At 44.2% G+C, this 17188-nt stretch overlaps 1 protein-coding gene and 1 long non-coding RNA gene across 5 annotated transcripts in view; one reads left to right on the top strand and one right to left on the bottom strand.

Moving 5' to 3' along the window:
* LOC121276311 (GMP reductase 1) overlaps positions 1–17188 on the top strand; it is a 112646-nt gene that overhangs the window by 76100 nt on the left and 19358 nt on the right. For 2 of the 4 annotated variants that reach the window (XM_041184578.1, XM_041184577.1), the window contains one exon: positions 166–325. In XM_041184578.1, the coding sequence (XP_041040512.1) occupies positions 166–325 (160 nt within the window). Of the gene's footprint in view, positions 1–165; positions 326–508; positions 994–7449; positions 7540–17188 lie in introns of those variants that run through there. The other 2 variants (XM_041184579.1, XM_041184580.1) reach the window with 2 other exon arrangements.
* On the bottom strand, positions 6457–7624 carry LOC121276312. The gene is made up of 3 exons (XR_005942644.1): positions 7571–7624; positions 7362–7454; positions 6457–7004 (listed from the first exon to the last, which is right to left on the bottom strand). It is a non-coding gene; the product is annotated as an uncharacterized LOC121276312 (long non-coding RNA).

Genomic DNA, 17188 nt, shown 5'->3' with positions numbered 1-17188 from the left:
TTATTTGCTGTCATGATGCTGGCAGCATTGGCAAGGCCACATTTATTGCCCATCCCTAATTTTCCCAATTGTGATGGTGCAGTGGAGTTAGATGGGAAATTCCAGGATCTCAACTGGCATTAAAAGCTACAGTGTGACTGAACGACTCTCTTGCATTGATTTCAGGGGCTGGAGCTGATTTTGTGATGCTCGGAGGGATGTTTGCAGGACATGATCAGTGTGCTGGAGAAATCATAGAGAAGAATGGTATAAAGGTGAAACTCTTCTATGGAATGAGCTCTGATACAGCCATGAAGAAGCATGTTGGAGGTGTGGCGGAATACAGGTAATGGGACTTAAAATATAATTGCAGTATTCCTTGTGATCATCTTGAGTTTTATTTATGCAGCACCAGCTCTAGTAACTCAGTACAGAAAGACTTTGCAGGGAACTGAGTTCTGAATTAGAAAGAAATCACTGGCTCCGTGCTTATCCTTTCACTAATTTTACCCACGTTCATCTCATCCAGGTCCATATGAATCATCGCCTCTCCACCTGATGGACACCTGTTGTATTACAAATTGTAATTTTAAAACTATGTCCCTCCCTCCCCTTCAAAAGTCAAATGATTTTAAAATAAAATAACTTAATTGTCAAACAAGTTAAACAGGCCATATAACTACTGTGGCTACAAGAGCAGGTTAGAGACTGGAAATGCTGACTCTCCAACCCCGTCCACAAGCTACGAGGCATAAGTCAGGATTTTGATGGAATACACTTCATTTGCCTGGATGAGTACAGATTCAACAACACTCAAGAAGCTCGACATAATTCAGGACAAAGCAGCTCGCTTGATCGACATCCCATCCACCATGTTTTACATTCACTCCTTCAACCACCATGGCACCAAGACCCCTGCAACTGCACCTGCCAGACCCAAGACCTTACCACCTAGAAGAACAAGGGCAGCAGGTGCATGTTAACAACACCCACCTGCAAGTTCTCCTCCGAGCTACACAGCATCCTGACTTGTTACTCTATCGTCATTGCTTCACTGTTGTTTGGCTAAAATCCTGGAACTCCCTAACAACACTGTGGATGTAAGTACTAGATGAACTGCAGCGGTTCAAGAAGGCAGATCACCACCACCTTCTCAAGGGCAATTAGGAGCGAGGAACATAAGTTGGCCTTGCCAGTGATGCTCACATCCCAAGTAAGATTTTTAAAAAATTCTTTTCATATCAACAGTCTTTCAATTGTCCTCATGAACCTTCCCATTTCCCCTGGCTCCTAGTGAAATCCAAGATAGTGAGAGAATTACCTGAACTCAGCACTGTCAGATGCCAAGTCATGATCAACCCTGATGACTTCTAGATCTGCAGATACCAGAGAGCACTTCCACTTGCAATATTGTGACTCTAGGTGATGTTGATATCAGAATTTCCACAGCTGGAGGCCAAGTAATAATCTTTGACCACGAGTAGGTCCTTACTTGATGAAAGGGTCTGCAAAAGTCAACACTTTGTTTCTGTACTCAGAGTTCAGATGTCACAAGTGGTCTCATTTCATAGGGTTGGATTTTACAGGGCGCTGTGGGCCCTGCCTCCTGGCTAAGGAATTGGTGGGGAACCTGCCCATGGGAAGAACTGTCATTTTGGCTGTTAATAGGCTAGATTTCCACCTCTCAGAGCCAGGAAGTCCTGCCTCAGAGAGCTGCTGGCCAAACAGATTGCCAGCAGCTCTGTAGTCCCAACTGTACCAGGTGAGAGTAGTGGCCACTGCTGGGACCACAGACAGTCCCCAATGGAGAACGTCGCATGAGCCGGACATTCGGGTAAGTGGAGGGGGTTTGGCCGGGCTCAGGCTGGCAGGCCCCGGCAAGGGTAGGGGGTGGGGGACTAGATTTGAGAGGCGGTGGGAGGCAGTAAAGGGGGAAGTGTGATCTTGGAGGGGGCGTTCCCTTTGAAGGGCACAGAAACCCACAAAGGAAGTTCCTTCCTCCACTTGCCTGACACCAGCCCGTGCAGCTAAAGCTGCCAGGCTGCTAGCTTGGCATGGGCCTACCACTGCTCTGGGTAAAATAGTAGTGGGGGCAAGATGAGGTCCTCAAGTAGCCATTAATTGGCTGCTTAAGGGCCCGAATGGATTGAAAGATGGCTGGGCAACCCGACCCCCTCTACCCTCCCCCGGAAAATTTCATAGAGATCAGGAACAGATGGGGAGGTGGCTGGAAGGCCACATGCTGGACTTTACAAGCCCACCCTGCCTTTAAACCCACTGGCGAGGGAACGTTAAATCCAGCCCGTAGAATCATGCAGCATAGAAAGCTGTCTCCCGGTCCATTGTAGCTGTGCTGGCTCTTTGGTAAAACTATCCAATTAACCCATTCCCCTGTTCTTTCCTAAAACCCTGGAGTTTTTTTCCCTTCAAGGATTTAGCCAATTCACTTTTGAATGTTGGATCTGCTTCCAACATTCAGGTAGTGCATTCTGGTTTACAACAACTCGCTGTGTAAAAACATTTGCTTCAGGTTCTTTTACCAGTCATGTCATAAATCAATATCCTCCAGTTACCAGCTCCTTTCCTAGTGGAAAATTTCCTCTTACCTACTCTATCATGAATTTGAACACCTCAACCAAATCTCCCGTTAACTTACTTAACTCTAAGGAGAACAACATCTCAGCTTCTCCCCTCTCTCTACATAATTGAAGTCCCTTTTCCCTGGCAGTCATTCTAATCAATCTCCTCTGCACCGTCTCCAAGATCTTGTCAGCCTTCCTAAAGTGCAGTGCCTAAAATTGAACACAATTCTCCAGCTGAGGCCTAACCAGGGCCTTATAATGGCTTCACATAACTCTCTTGATTCTGTATTCTATTCCTTTCTTAATAAAGACAAAATCATATGCGTTTTAACAGATAACTCAACTTGCCCTGATGCTTTCAAAGATTTATGCAACCACACTCCAGGTCTCTTTGTTCCTGCACCAAGTTTAAAATTGTACCATTTAGTTCATATTGCTTCTTTTCTCGTTCACTCTCCACTTTGTGTTAAATTTTATTTGCCATGTGTCTGCCTATTTTACCAGTCAGTTTATGTCCTACTGACATCTATTACTATTCACCTCATTGTTTGCTAGATTTCCAAGTTTTGTATCATTTCCAGACTTTGGAATCCTGCCCTTTCAAAACCATATCCAGATCAATAATATACATCAAAAAGAGCAGTCCTCGAAAACCACCACCCAGGGAACATTGCTGCATACTTTCCTTCCCGGGACTGTTCTCAAAGAGGATTACTTTAATGAGGAATTTAAAGAGGAGAGAAGCACAAAAGTTTACGGAGAGAACTCCAGAGCTTGGGTCTAGGCAGCTGCAGGCCTGGCCACCTGTAGTGGGGAAATTAAAATAGGTGCTGTTCAAGAGGCCTGTATAGGGATCAGAGGAGTTTGGGATATGGACAAGTGAAGCATTGGAGAGCTTTGAAAGCAAAGATGAGAATTTTAAAATTGAGATGTTGCTTGATTGGGGTTCTGAGTAGATCAGTGAGCACACAGGTGATGGGTGAATAGGACTTAGGACATGGGCAGCTGTGTTTTGGAGGAGCTTAAATTTATGGATGGTGCAGGTTGAGAGATGAGAGATAATAAAAGGCATGGATGAGGGTTTCAGCAGCAAATGAGCCGAGGTGGGGAGGAGATTAAAAAATGCTTTACAGACAGTTAAGTACTTTTTGAAGTGTAGGTCACTGTTGTAATGTAGAGAACACAGCAGCCAATTTGCTAAAAGCAAGGACCCACAAACAGCAGTGAGATAATGACCAGATACTCTGTTTTTTGGCACTTGTTGAGGGATAAATATTGGCCAGGAATAAAAACTGAAAGATTAACACTGGACTAACATTGGAATAGAAATAAGACGTGCACTGATGGCAAGAGGCAGTCACATTGGACATCACAGCATTGCACAATGTGAAAATTCTTCCAGGTCAGTTTGCCTGGTGGCAGCGGTTGTTTCAACTAATCCTTTCTGTATAACTTTGTCTGCATCCTTTTGCTTCTAGCCCAACAGCAACTGGGACTTTTGTTTTTCTTAGCTGCTTCTACATTAGTGGCGGAGAGCTGCTGGGACCGCCAGCTCTTGGAGCATAGGTCTCATGCACTCAGCAGCAGCAGCACTGGAGTGGGCTTGCCGGATCAGCTAAGGCAGGCTGTCTAGAAAATTTTATTTCTTTTTGTTTAAATAGCTCTTCACAGCCTAGCATATGTTTGCCTTGGAACTACTACCGACTGCTAGGGATTTGATGAATTTTGGAGCTGATATTTTTCTGACATCAATATAGAAGAAGCTTGTGCATTTATATCTTTCCCATGTCTTTTCACCACTTTGCGTAACTATTTTCACATCCCTTTCTTCTTTCAGTGCCTTTCCTATTGCCTCACTCAGATGACCATTACACATCATCAGCCTCTACTCATCCCTTTTTATCTTTACAACAAACCAGTAAATTCATTGGAAACTTCTGGTATGGAGTTACACTCACAGGTGGTACCAGCTGGAACTCTGAATTCTTCCTGAAAATCAAGAGTTCCGGGCCTGTGATTTTCCCAATCAGTGCTTCCCGTTAGCACCATTCCTTTTCAAGTACACCTAATTGGGGAATCAGTCCATGACCATCTCTCTGTTAGAGATCATTAGTCCTGATTCATGATTTCTCCTTATTATTCTTTGCTTCCTGCTTAGCGTTTGTTCAGAAATATAAAGCAGATCACTTATTTTCCTTAGTCACAAAGAAACAAGGAGGAAAATGAGAAATAACTCCTGGAGAAAAGCTGACGAACCATTGGAGAACTGAGTGGCCTCCTTCTGAGCTGTAACATTCTGATTCCAGTTCTATTCCTGGTTTACTGGACGAGAGCAGGGGAGTAGGACTAATTTAATAGCACTTTCAAAGAGGTGGCGTGGGCACGATGGGTCAGATGGTTTCTTGATTCTGACGAAGGGTACACAATGCCTGTCTGCTCTCTACAGATGCTGATGGGGGTCTTGCTGTGTATTTCCAGCCTTTCCTTTTTTTTAACATTGATTTTTAGAAGCTGAAAGGAAAAAGCAATGGTGTGGAACAAGCCAGTGCCTGCAAAACCAGACAACATATCATTTGCAACATTCTTGCAGGAAGGTGATCAGCACCCTCAGCATTGGTGCATCAATTCTCTGGTGCAAAAAATAGAAGGGAATAAATGCTGAAAATACACAGGAGATCACTCAACACACATGATGTGAAAAGCGCATTTTGGGTGTGAAGGGTAATGGGGCTAGTTGGGCATCATGACTCATTTATCCCAATCATTTTGATGTTGGCCATCAAGAAGACAGTCTATATTTCGCTCCCGGAAACTCTGGACACCTATGCTCAGCCTCAAGGTATGGCTGTCCCATCTGTACAGTTCCTGGTGAGGCCTTCAGATGTGGAAGTCAGGATTTTCCAAACATTGTAATTCCTCATGCCAAACAGGAACAGTTGCACATGCACAATCGGCACCCACTGCTTCCGCTGGTGCATGCGTTCTTTCTCCCATCGATTACATCATTGCTATGCACTCATCTGCTGGTGGCAGTACTGGTTTACGCCTGCGCTTTCCTGTTCACCCCTGGCCTGACCTCTCACTGCCTCTTGACTGAGCTCTTGCTTCCTCTTACTCAAGCACTTGTTTGCTGCCCCTCTCCTGCACTTACAGCACCAGTTAGACATAGAGGAAACTGCCTTCTACATTTTCCCATGAGAAATTCCCCATGAACAATTCAAGTTACAACTATTAAGATACAGCATAAAACAACACTCTGTCCATTCAAATGGTCAAAGTACCTACCAGTCTCCCATGAGATCAGAAAAGCACTGTTTTCTGGAGTATTCTAGTCACATCTTGAAATGATTATCTCAGGAGCCATCACAATCTTGTGCAATAATCATCACTGAATACTCAATCTGCTTAAATATTACCATTTTTATTAACAAGGCAGGACTTTTAAGAGAAGGGTATATAACATTGTTTGCAGTTCCTGGTTCAAGGTATAATTTCTTTCCTGCTGAGCTTGTTCTGCACCATCATTGATGCAGCTACATAGAAAATCGGTGGCAGTGACATCACAGGCACTACAACTGCACGTGCCAAAAGTGAGCCCTCTGCAGTTGTGGTGTCACCAAACTCCACTTACCCCAAATCCAGGATCAGCCCCTTCCTGCCAAGCCAACACACTAACCCTCCCAAATCAGCAAAACCCAGCTCTGCTACTGCCTGTGCAAGTTTCATCAGAACTGAAGAAGGGTACGGATCTGAACCGTTAATCTGTCCTTTTGCTTTTGTTACAATCCCTGTAGAAACCGATAACTTTTTAAAAAGAGGAATCTCCACGATGCCAATGGAAAGAAAACCACTGGGACAAGATTTCATTTTTAAAAACTTTTACTGTAACAAACCAACTAAAATCACTGTAAATCAAACATTAATTAACAGCTGAAGAATATACCCTGACAGCAGATCTTCTGGTAGGAGTAGCTACAAGCAGCAGCAGATAATTCAAAGAGCTAAATTTCACTTTAAATAATCGATACAACAATGATAATCACATAATTACAAGCCTGCACAAATGTAGGACCACAAACAATCTCACAGTCCAACTTGGCCTCTGTTTTGTAGAATTTCTTAACTTCCCATCCAATCATTTCAGCTCGAGATGCATTTGCCAGCAGCCGTATTCCATCAGAAATCCCCGAATGCTGTTATCACCACCAAGGCGCAAGTCTACAAACCCTCTCTCACTCGGGTCACAACAGTCCTGATGGTATAGAATTCCCAGAGACTCCCTTCTCTGACTCCTTTACACTGTCAGCTGGGCTCTGTCCCCACTTCAATAGCAGAAATTGGTACTTCACTCTTCCTGTCTTCAGTGTTTTGTCCTTTCCAACTGTATAATACACAGGAAACGGTCTCAGTTCTATTCCAAGAGACCTGCTTCAACACCAGGATCTGTGCAAAGAGTGTCAAAAAGAAAACTCTTCCACTCAATAGACAGCCTAGCTTGTTTTTGCATGAATTCTCAGTCTTCTAAACTGCCAAACTGGAAAAAAAAGGGATGAAACACAGCCCTGCTGCAATTAGCTTTCTATTTACCCTTTGCTTCTTACCTGTTCATCCCCATAGCAACTCCAAGTCACATGGGCATTTCTTGGAACCTAATAATGTCATAATGAGGAAACCAATTAACCCGCTTTCAAAATACTCCCCAGAACATTTGTTCTTAAAGGGACATCGCATGAAAGAAAATAAAGACTTTTCCAAGCGCATGAGTCATCACATCATCACAATTTACAAATGCATACTGACCTGCTCTGTATTTTGGACTTCCATTTTCTCCTTGTTAAAAAGGGCAGAGGGACCTTTGGTGGCTAACACAGTTTTTTTCTATCTTCAGGATATCTGCTTTCAGTCATCACACGAAACAAAATACATTGAGTCACAGTGCTGAATGATACAATGAGAAGAATGCATAAACCTTGTAGAGTCAAAAAAAACATCTCCAGCATTTAGCTTACATGAAATGACACTTAATTCAATTGGAAAAATGCTCACAGCCACGGAACCACTCTTAATTCACAAGTTTGTTTTCTGTCCTCAAGGGCATAAGATTATCTTGCAAAAGCAAAATACTGTGAATGTTGTAAATCTGAAATAAAAAGAAAACATGTTGGAAATAAATCAGCAGCCCTGGCAATATCTGTGGAGAGAGAAAACGAGTTAACATTTCAGGTCTGTGACCTTTCATCAGAACTGAGGAAAGTCAGAGATGTAATAGGTTTTGCGCAAGTGAAAGGGTGGTTGGAGGGGGTGAGTGGGAAAAAAAGGGAAGAACTGTGATAGGGTGGAGGGTAGGAGAGAGTAAATGACAAAGGGCCAAGTGCCAAAGGAAGTGGTAATGAGACAAGTAAGGAAACAAAAGATCTTTCTAGAGGAGGGGTGAATAGCAGGATCATGAGTAACTGTCATCATAAAGGAAATGAAAAAGAGAGATACGGGAGAGGATAAAATAAACCAGTAAACAAAAAGGAAGCAAAATGGGGGCAGAGGTTATGATCTAAAATTGTTGAACTCTATGGGCAGGATTTTTACCTCATTGGGCAGGCTTGGGAGTGGTCGCGAAGCTGGCTGCCACCTGCGATTGGGTCCTGACCTCGATTTCACGCTGATTGGCCATTTAACGACCAACCAGCATGAATCACGCACTGTAACGCTAAGCGTTGCCTGAGTTGGGGCGGGAGGAGGGTGAGCATGGAAGTATGCGCATGCACATGTGTGCACGCACTGAAAGCTCCTCGAAGACACAAAGCTGCCTTAGGGAGCTGAAGATTTTTAAAGGCACAAATAAAGAATTTAAAAATGTTAAAAACATGTCCCTGCTCATGTAACTCTATCATGTTATAAGACCATAAGACATAGGAGCCATAGGCCATTTGACCCTTCGAGTCTGCTCTGCCATTCAATCATGGCTGATAAGTTTCTCAACCTCATTCTCCCGCCTTCTCCCTGTAACCTTTGATCCCCTTACCAATCAAGAACCTATCTATCTCGGTCTTAAATACACTCAATGAGCTGGCCTCCACAGCCTTCTGTGGCAATGAATTCCATAGATTCACCACTCTCTGGCTAAAGAAGTTCTTCTCTCTCTGTTCTAAAAGGTCTTCCCTTTACTCTGAGGCTGTGCCCTCGGGTCCTAGTCTCTCCTACTAAGGGAAACATCTTCCCCACGTCCACTCTATCCAGGCCTTTCAGTATTCTGTAAGTTTCAATCAGATCCCCCCTCATCCTTCTAAACTCCATCGAGTATAGACCCATAGTCCTCAAATGTTCCTCATTTGTTAAGCCTTTCATTCCTGGAATCATTCTCGTGAACCTCCTCTGGACCCTCTCCAGGGCCAGCACATCCTTCCTGAGATACGGGGCCCAAAATTGCTCACAATATTCTAAATGTGGTCTGACCAGAGCCTTATAAAGCCTCAGCAGCACATCCCTGCTTTTATATTCTCGTCCTCTTGAAATAAATGCCAACATTGCATTTGCCTTCCTAACTACCGCATCAACCTGCAAGTTAACCTTAAGAGAATCCTGGACTAGGACTCCCAAGTCCCTTTGCACTCCAGATTTCTGAATTCTCTCCCCATTTAGGAAATAGTCTATGCCTCTATTCTTCCTACCAAAGTGCATGACCCCACACTTGCCCACGTTGTATTCCATCTGCCACTTCTTTGCCCATTCTCCTAACCTGTCCAAATCCTTCTGCACCCTCCCTGCCTCCTCAATACTACCTGTCCCTCCACCTATCTTTGTATCATCTGCAAACTTAGCCAGGATGCCCTCAGTTCCTTCATCTAGATCATTAATGTATAAAGTGAAAAGTGGTCCCAACACTGACCCCTGCAGAACTCCACTAGTCACCGGCCGCCATCCTGAGCAGGACCCCCTTATCCCCACTCTCTGCCTCCTGCCAGACAGCCAATCTTCTATCCATGCTAGTACCTTGCCTCTAACACCATGGGCTCTTTTCTTATTGAGCAGCCTCCTGTGCGGCACCTTGTCAAAGGCCTTCTGGAAGTCCAAGTAGATAACATCCATTACCTCTCCTTTGTCTAACCTACTCATTACCTCCTCAAAGAATTCTAACAGATTTGTCAGGCATGGCCTCCCCTTGATGAAACCATGCTGACTTTGCCCGATTTTACCATGCACTTCCAAGTATTCTGAAATCTCATCCTTAATAATGGACTCTAAAATCTTAACGACCGATGTCAGGCTAATCGGCCTGTAATTTCCCGTCTTTTGCCTCACTCCCTTCTTCAATAGGGGTTACGTTAGCGATTTTCCAGTCCTCTGGGACCCTCCCTGACTCCAGTGATTCATGAAAGATCACCACTAACGCCTCCACTATCTCTTCAGCTATCTCCTTCAGAACTCTGGGGTGTTATCCATCTGGTCCAGGTGATTTATCCACCTTCAGGCCTTTCAGTTTTCCTAGCACCTTAGCCTTGGTAATGGCCACCATACTCATCACTGCCTCCCGACTCTCTTGAACTTTGGGGATGTCACTCGTGTCTTCCACCGTGAAGACTGACGCAAAGTACCTATTCAGTTCCTCCACCATTTCTTTCTTCCCCTCGACTACTTCTCCAGCGTCATTTTCCAGCCCAATGTCCACTTTTGCCTCTCTTACCCTTTATACATCTAAAAAAAACTCTTGCAATCTTCTTTTATATTACTGGCTAGTTTACCCTCATATTTAATCTTCTCCCTCATTTCTTTTTTAGTTGTCCTCTGTTGGTCTTTGTAGGCTTCCCAATCCCCTGGTTTCCCATTGCTCTTCGCCGCATTGTATGCTTTCTCTTTAGCTTTTATGCTGTCCCTGACTTCCTTTATCAGCCATGGTTGCCTTGTCCTCCCTTTAGTATGCTGCTTCTTCCTAGGGATGAATTTTTGCTGTGTCTCCCAAATTACTCCCAGAAACTCCTGCCAATGCTGTTCCACTGTCTTTCCTGCTAGGCTCATCTACCAGTCAATTCTGGCCAGCTCCTCCCTCATGCCTCTGTAGTTGCCTTTATTCAACTGTAATACCGTTACATCTGATTCCAATTTTTTCCTCTCAAATTGCAGGGTAAATTCTATCATATTATGGTCACATCCTCCTAAGGATGCCTTCACCTTAAGCTCCCTTATCAAATCTGCCTCATTACATATCATTAATTCTAGAATTGCCTATTTCCTAGTGGGCTCACCACAAGCTGCTCCAAAAAGCCATCTCGTAGATATTCCACAAATTTCTTTTCTTGGGATCCACTACCAACCTGATTTTCCCAGTCTACCTGCATATTGAAATCCCCCATGATCACTGTAACCTTGCCTTTCTTACGCACCTTTTCTATCTCCTGGTGTATCTTGTGCCCCACATCCTGACTACTGTTCAGAGCCCTGTACATAACTACCATTTTGTTTTTTTTACCTTTGTGGTTCCTCAACTCTACCCACACAGATTCTACATCATCTGACCCATTTCTTGCTATTGATTTAATTTCATTTCTTACTAACAGAGCAACACCACCCTCTCTGCCAACCTGCCTATCTTTTCGATATGATGCATATCCTTGGATATTTAGCTCCCAGTCCTGAGGCCCTTGCAGCCATGTCTCCGTAATGCCCACCACATCATACCTGCCAATTTCAATCTGCGCCACAAGCTCATTTACCTTATTTCGTATACTGCATGCATTCAGATACAACACCTTCAGACCTGTATTTCCTGTCCCCTTTCTCATTGTCGTCCCTTTATCTGATGTGCTTGAAGTTAGATTCCTAGACCTTTCCACACACTCTGTCCTATTTTCTGTTCTGGAGACTTTAATAGTCTCTCCTGGTCTCTCCTTTCTTTTCAGTTTTTTCATAATTTTCAATGAAGTTGAATCCAACCCCCCACACACTAACCTGCTTTGTTTCCCATTAGTCATACTTCTTGGAGTTTTACCCTTCCCTTCACCCCCACTTTCTAGTTTAAAGTCCTGTTGACCATCCTACTTACCCTTTTCGCTAGAACATTGGTCCCAGATCGGTTCAGGTGGAGACCGTCCCAACGGTACAGATCCCTGCTGTCCAATATTGATGCCAGTGCCCCACGAAATGGAATTTCTCTTTCCCGCACCACTCCTTTAGCCATGTGTTTACTTCCCTTATTCTCACGTCCCTCTGCCAATTTGCACATGGCTCGGGTAGTAATCCGGAGATTATAACCCTTGAGGATCTGTTCTTTAATTTAGTTCCTAGTTCCTGATAATCCCCAAACAGGTTCTCTTTCCTAGTCTTACCTATGTTATTTGTCCCGACGTGGACCACATCAACTGGATCCTCCCCCTCCCTCTCCAATGTCCTTTCAAGCCAGTCAGAGATGTCCCTCACCCTGGCACCGGGCAGGCAACATACCAGGCGGGATTCTCGATCCTGCTTACAAAGGATGCTATAAATTCCCCTAATTATAGAATCCCCTACAACCACCACTTGTCTTTTTGCTCCCCCCTCTTAAATGGCCTCCTGTGCCACGGTGCCGTGGTCAGCTGGCTCTTCCTCCCTACAGCTGTCTTCCTCATCCACACAGGGAGCAAGTACCTTGTACCTTGGACAAGGTCAAGAGCTGAGGCTCCTCTGTTTCTGAACACAGGATCCCTCTACCTGCCTCACTTGCAGTCACACCCTGCTGACCCTAACCACTGACCGGACTTGAGGTACTTAATCTACCGGGTGTGACCACCTCCTGAAGCAAAGCGTCCAGGTAACTCTTCCCCTCCCGGATGTGCCTCAGCATCCAGAGCTCGGACTCCAGCTCATCAATTCTGAGCCGGAGTTGCTCCAGCAACCAACACTTGCTGCAGATATTGTCACTGTGGCTCACAATGGGATCTGTCAGCTCCCACATCATACAACTACAGCACATCACCTACCCAGCCATCTCTACTTAGATAATTAATTAATTAGCTTTGCAGTGTTTTTTTTTTCAAATTTGGTGCAGATTTCCTACCAACCAATCAGGTCACAGCTTTCCTGTGACATCACTTTTTCAATTTTGGCTTCAGTTACTCTGTGCCCCGAGGTCACCACTCCAGTGCTCCTCCCTCCGAGTCTGCTCCTTAGAGACAAGGCCACGTATCCCCGAGGTAAGCTAGATTTATACTCTCCTCTCTGTTGCTCATCCCTCCGAGTCTGGTCCCAGGATTTACTCACCAATCAGCTGCTTTTTCTTTAAAATCCACTTTCAGAAGGCAGGTCTGGTGCACTCCTGAAGGCACTGCCTCTTCCTCTCTTGTTTTTAGGTTTGAGGAGGAGGGAGGGATGGAAACACTGCAGCAATATAATGTTTGCGGCTATTCCGTTCTTTGACAGTGGGTCCTCCTCGATTCCCTCCTGAGTCGCGGTGGCTGCGATGACTTCTCCCAGAATGCTTCAGTCACTTCTCACCAGCACCCTCTGTTGGATGCCCTTCCTCCTGTTGAGTGCAAGAGTCCTTTTTCTCGATTCCCTCCTGAGTCACAGTGGTTGCGATGACCTCCCAGAATGCTTCAGTCACTTCTCACCAGCGCCCTCTGTTATAAATGAGATTCGAACATTTTTATTGTATTTTTAATTCCTGTTGGAAACCTCATCCCACCCATGGATGAGGTTTCATAAAAAATGCAAAGACAGGCAGTGAAATTTTCCATTTAATTATTAATTTAATGGCCTTCATGGGCCTGTTAATTGTTGGCGGGCGCGCTGCCAATTCCTGCGCATGCCTGCTGACCGAAATATCGCACTCTGGGCTTGCCCGATGTCATCGCTTGTCATTTTACCCTCAAGCGGGTCAGGTGCACCCCTGGCCGCTCAGCTAAAAATTCTGTCCTATGTTGAGTCCAGAAGACTGCAAAATCCCTGATTGAAAGATGAGGTGCTGTTCCTTGAAATTGCTTTAAGCTTCATAGGAACACTGCAGGAGGCCAAGACCTGAGAGAAGGGAATGTTACAAGTTCAGAGAAAGATAGGTTGGAATGTGTAAGGGGAGTAGATAAATTGATGAGTCAACATCACACCATACATTCTCAATTGAAAGATTCAGAGTGTATAAGAGGGAGTTGTCCAGGTGGAGAAAGAATACTGGAGGTAGCTAAAGGGATACTCTGTTAGGGGGCAAGACTCTTGTCAAAGAAGTGGGCACAGAGGCAAAGGAAAACGAATTCAGCATTGTGCTGAGTTCAAAATCTGTTGAAGTGCAGTGTGAGAGAATGAACCTGAGGCCTTTCCTAAGGACATACTGCTCAGGACTAGAGAGGGAGGAGTAAGGAGTGCCATGAATACATGACAAAGAGTGTGATTAGGAAGAATGGGGTCAGAGGGTAGAAGAATCTGGAGGACTGTTGGTACATGCAAATTGTTGAATCCTTTGATTCTTCATGAAATGAGACTGTGGAGCAAGACAGCTTTGAAGTAGAGTGAATCAGTGCTGCTGAAAATGTATTGCTATGGCTACCCGCATGGATCCTAGCTATTTCTGCTTTTTTGTGGGATATGTGGAACATTCTTTGTTCCAGTCCTATTCAGGCTGCTTCCCTCATCTCTTTTTCTGATACAGTACATTGGTGAATACATTGTTGCCATTTCTTGTTCTCACCCTGAACTGGAAAGTCTCATCAACTTTGCCTCCAATTTCTACATTTCTCATACCTTTTCGCAGTCTAGCTCCTACTCTTCCCTTCCCTTTCTTGACTTCTCTTTCTCTATTTCAGGCGAGAGGCTATCAACTAATATTCACTATAAGCCCATTGATACCCGCAGCTACCTTCACTACACTTCCTCATACCCCTTTCCTTGGAAGGACACCATTCCATTCTCCATCTCTGTTGAATCTATTTGACAATGTAAGCTTCCATACTAGCAATTCCAGTAAGTCTTTTTTCCCGACCAAGGACTCTTCCTTCTCTCACTGTGGTTGACAGGATCCTTGAACATGTTCGACCCATTTCCCGAACTACTGCTCTCACTGCTTCCCCTCCCTCCCAAAACCATAATATGGTTCCCCTCATCCTCACCTTCCACCCCACCAGGCTTAATTTTCAACAGATCCTCCTTGGCCATTCCCGCCACCTGCAACATGAAGTTACCACAAAATTCTTCCCCTCCTTTTAAAGCATTTCACAGGGACCATTCCCACCACAACACCCTGGTCCAGTCCTCAGTCATCATCAACATCCCCTTCCCTTCTCATGGCAGTTTTCCATACTAGTGCAGGAGATGTGACACCTGCCATTTTGCTTCCTACCTTCTCACTATCTATTGAGTGGGGGCTGAGTTGGTACAATTGATAGAGTTAATCTGCCGACGCTTCTTAGGCGGTAACATTAAGTGTATTTACAAGGCTCTCGACAGCAACTACACGTATGCTTTCAACTCAAACTCTATCTCTACACTACTGACTCTGAGGTAGCCTGCACTACTCTCCTATTGGTTACTAAAGATCATGTGATGTTCCTTAACAAGCATTATTCTTAAAGGTACATTACATACTAAATAAAACCATAATTACTACATTCCTCCCCCTTTAATTTGGATATACATATTATTTACAAGTGCAAATTTACTTAAGACAACATAGTATTTACGCTGGGTAAGGAATTTACAAGTCCGGTCTTTTAGATGGTTTCCTGGTTCGTATAGAATATCTCAACTCCACAATTTCTGATACTTTGTCAGGAACCTCCTTTTCTGGAGTTATCTGAACAAAATCACAGAATTTTTACGGCACAGAAGGAGGCCATTCGGCCCATCGTGTCTGCACCAGCTCTCCAAATGAGCATTATGACCTAATGCCATTGTCTGGCCTTTTTCCCCCGTACCCCTGCACAGCGTTTCCATTCAAATAATCATCTAATGCCCTCTTGAATGCCTCGATTGAATCTGCCTCCATCAAACTTCCAGGCAATGCATTCGAGACCTGAACTGCTCGTTGTGTGAAAAAATTTTTCTCACGTCACATTTGCTTCTTTTGCAAAACACTTTAAATCTGTGCCCTGTGGTTCTTGATCCTTTTATGAGTAGGAACAGCTTCTCCCTAAAAATTCTGTCTAGCCCCCTCATAATTTTGAATATCTCTATTAAATCTCCTCTTAGCCACCTTCTCTCCAAGGAGAACAGTCCCAACCTCTCCAATCTATCCTCATAGTTGAAGTTTCTCATCCCTGGAACTTTTCTTGTAAACCACTTCTACACTCTTTCCAATGTGTTCGCATCCTTTCTATAAAGTGGCGCCCAGAACTGTACATAGTACTCTGGCTGAGGTCTAACGAGTGTCTTAAATAAATTCAGCATAACCCCCCTGCTCTTGTACTTTATGCTCCTATTAATAAAGCCCAGAATACTATATGCTTTGTTAACTGCTCTCTCCACCTGTCCTGCCACCTTCAATGATCTATGCACAGTCTTTCAGCTCCTGCACCCCCTTCAAAATTTCACCCCTTATTTCATATTGTCTGTCCATGTTCTTCCTACCAAAATGCATCATCTCACACTTACCCACAGTGAACTTCATTTACCACCTATCTGCCCACTTCACCAACTTGTCTATGTCTTCTTGAAGTTCCACACTGTCCTCCTCACAGTTTACAACACTCCCAAGCTTCATATCTTCCGCAAACTTTAAAATTGTCCCCTGCACACCAAGATCTAGATCATTAATATAAATCAGGAACAGCAAGGGTCCCAATACCGACCCCTGGGAACTCCACTACAAACCTTCCTCCAGCCCAAAAAATTTCTATTGACCATTATTCTCTGCTTCCTATTTTTCAGCCAATTTTGTATCCACATTGCTACTGTCCCTTTTATTCCATGAGCAATAACTTTCCTCAAATCTGTTTTGTGGCACTGTATCAAATGCCTTTTGAAAGTCCATGTACACCACATCAACAGCATTACCCTCATCAACCTTTTCTGTTACCTCTTCAAAAAACCCCATCAAGTTACTTAAACACAATTTCCCCTTTAGAAATCTATGCTGGCTCTTCTTTTTCAACCCATATTTTTCCATGTGACTACTAATTCAATCCCGAATAATTGTTTCTAGAATCTTGCCCACCATTGAAGTTAAACTTAAAATTGCTGGGTTTATCCGTACAATCCTTTTTGAACAAGGGTGTAATGTTTGCAATTCTCCAGTCCTCTGGCCACCTCCCCTGAGCTTAGGAAGGGCTAAAAAATTATGGCCAGTGCCCCTGCAATTTCTATTCTCACTTCCTTCAATATCCTTGGATGCATCTTGTCCAGTCCTGGTGCCTTGTCAACTTTAAGTACAGACAGTCTATTCAATACCCTCCTTATCAATTTTGAACCATTCTAGTGACAGAGTTTCCTAGTGCTTCGGTGGGCACCTGCAGTTCTGTATCCTCAACTCCTACAGGAGCATTAGACATATCTGTTCTGGGCTGAGTACTCTCAACACGGAACACTGACCTGGTCGTGATCACTGGAGGAATCAATTCTTGGTGATTTGTTTCTTTCTTCCTTAAATGGTCCACATGTTTCCTGATAATCCGGCCTTCCACCTCCACGTGGTAAGATAGAGGTCCAGTCACCACTTATTTCACTCAGTAACCACT

Source organism: Carcharodon carcharias, chromosome 3, assembly GCF_017639515.1.
Source record: "Carcharodon carcharias isolate sCarCar2 chromosome 3, sCarCar2.pri, whole genome shotgun sequence".
NCBI lineage: Eukaryota > Metazoa > Chordata > Chondrichthyes > Lamniformes > Lamnidae > Carcharodon > Carcharodon carcharias.
The sequence above is the reverse complement of the archived record's forward strand: the minus strand, read 5'-3'. Positions and strand labels throughout refer to the sequence as shown.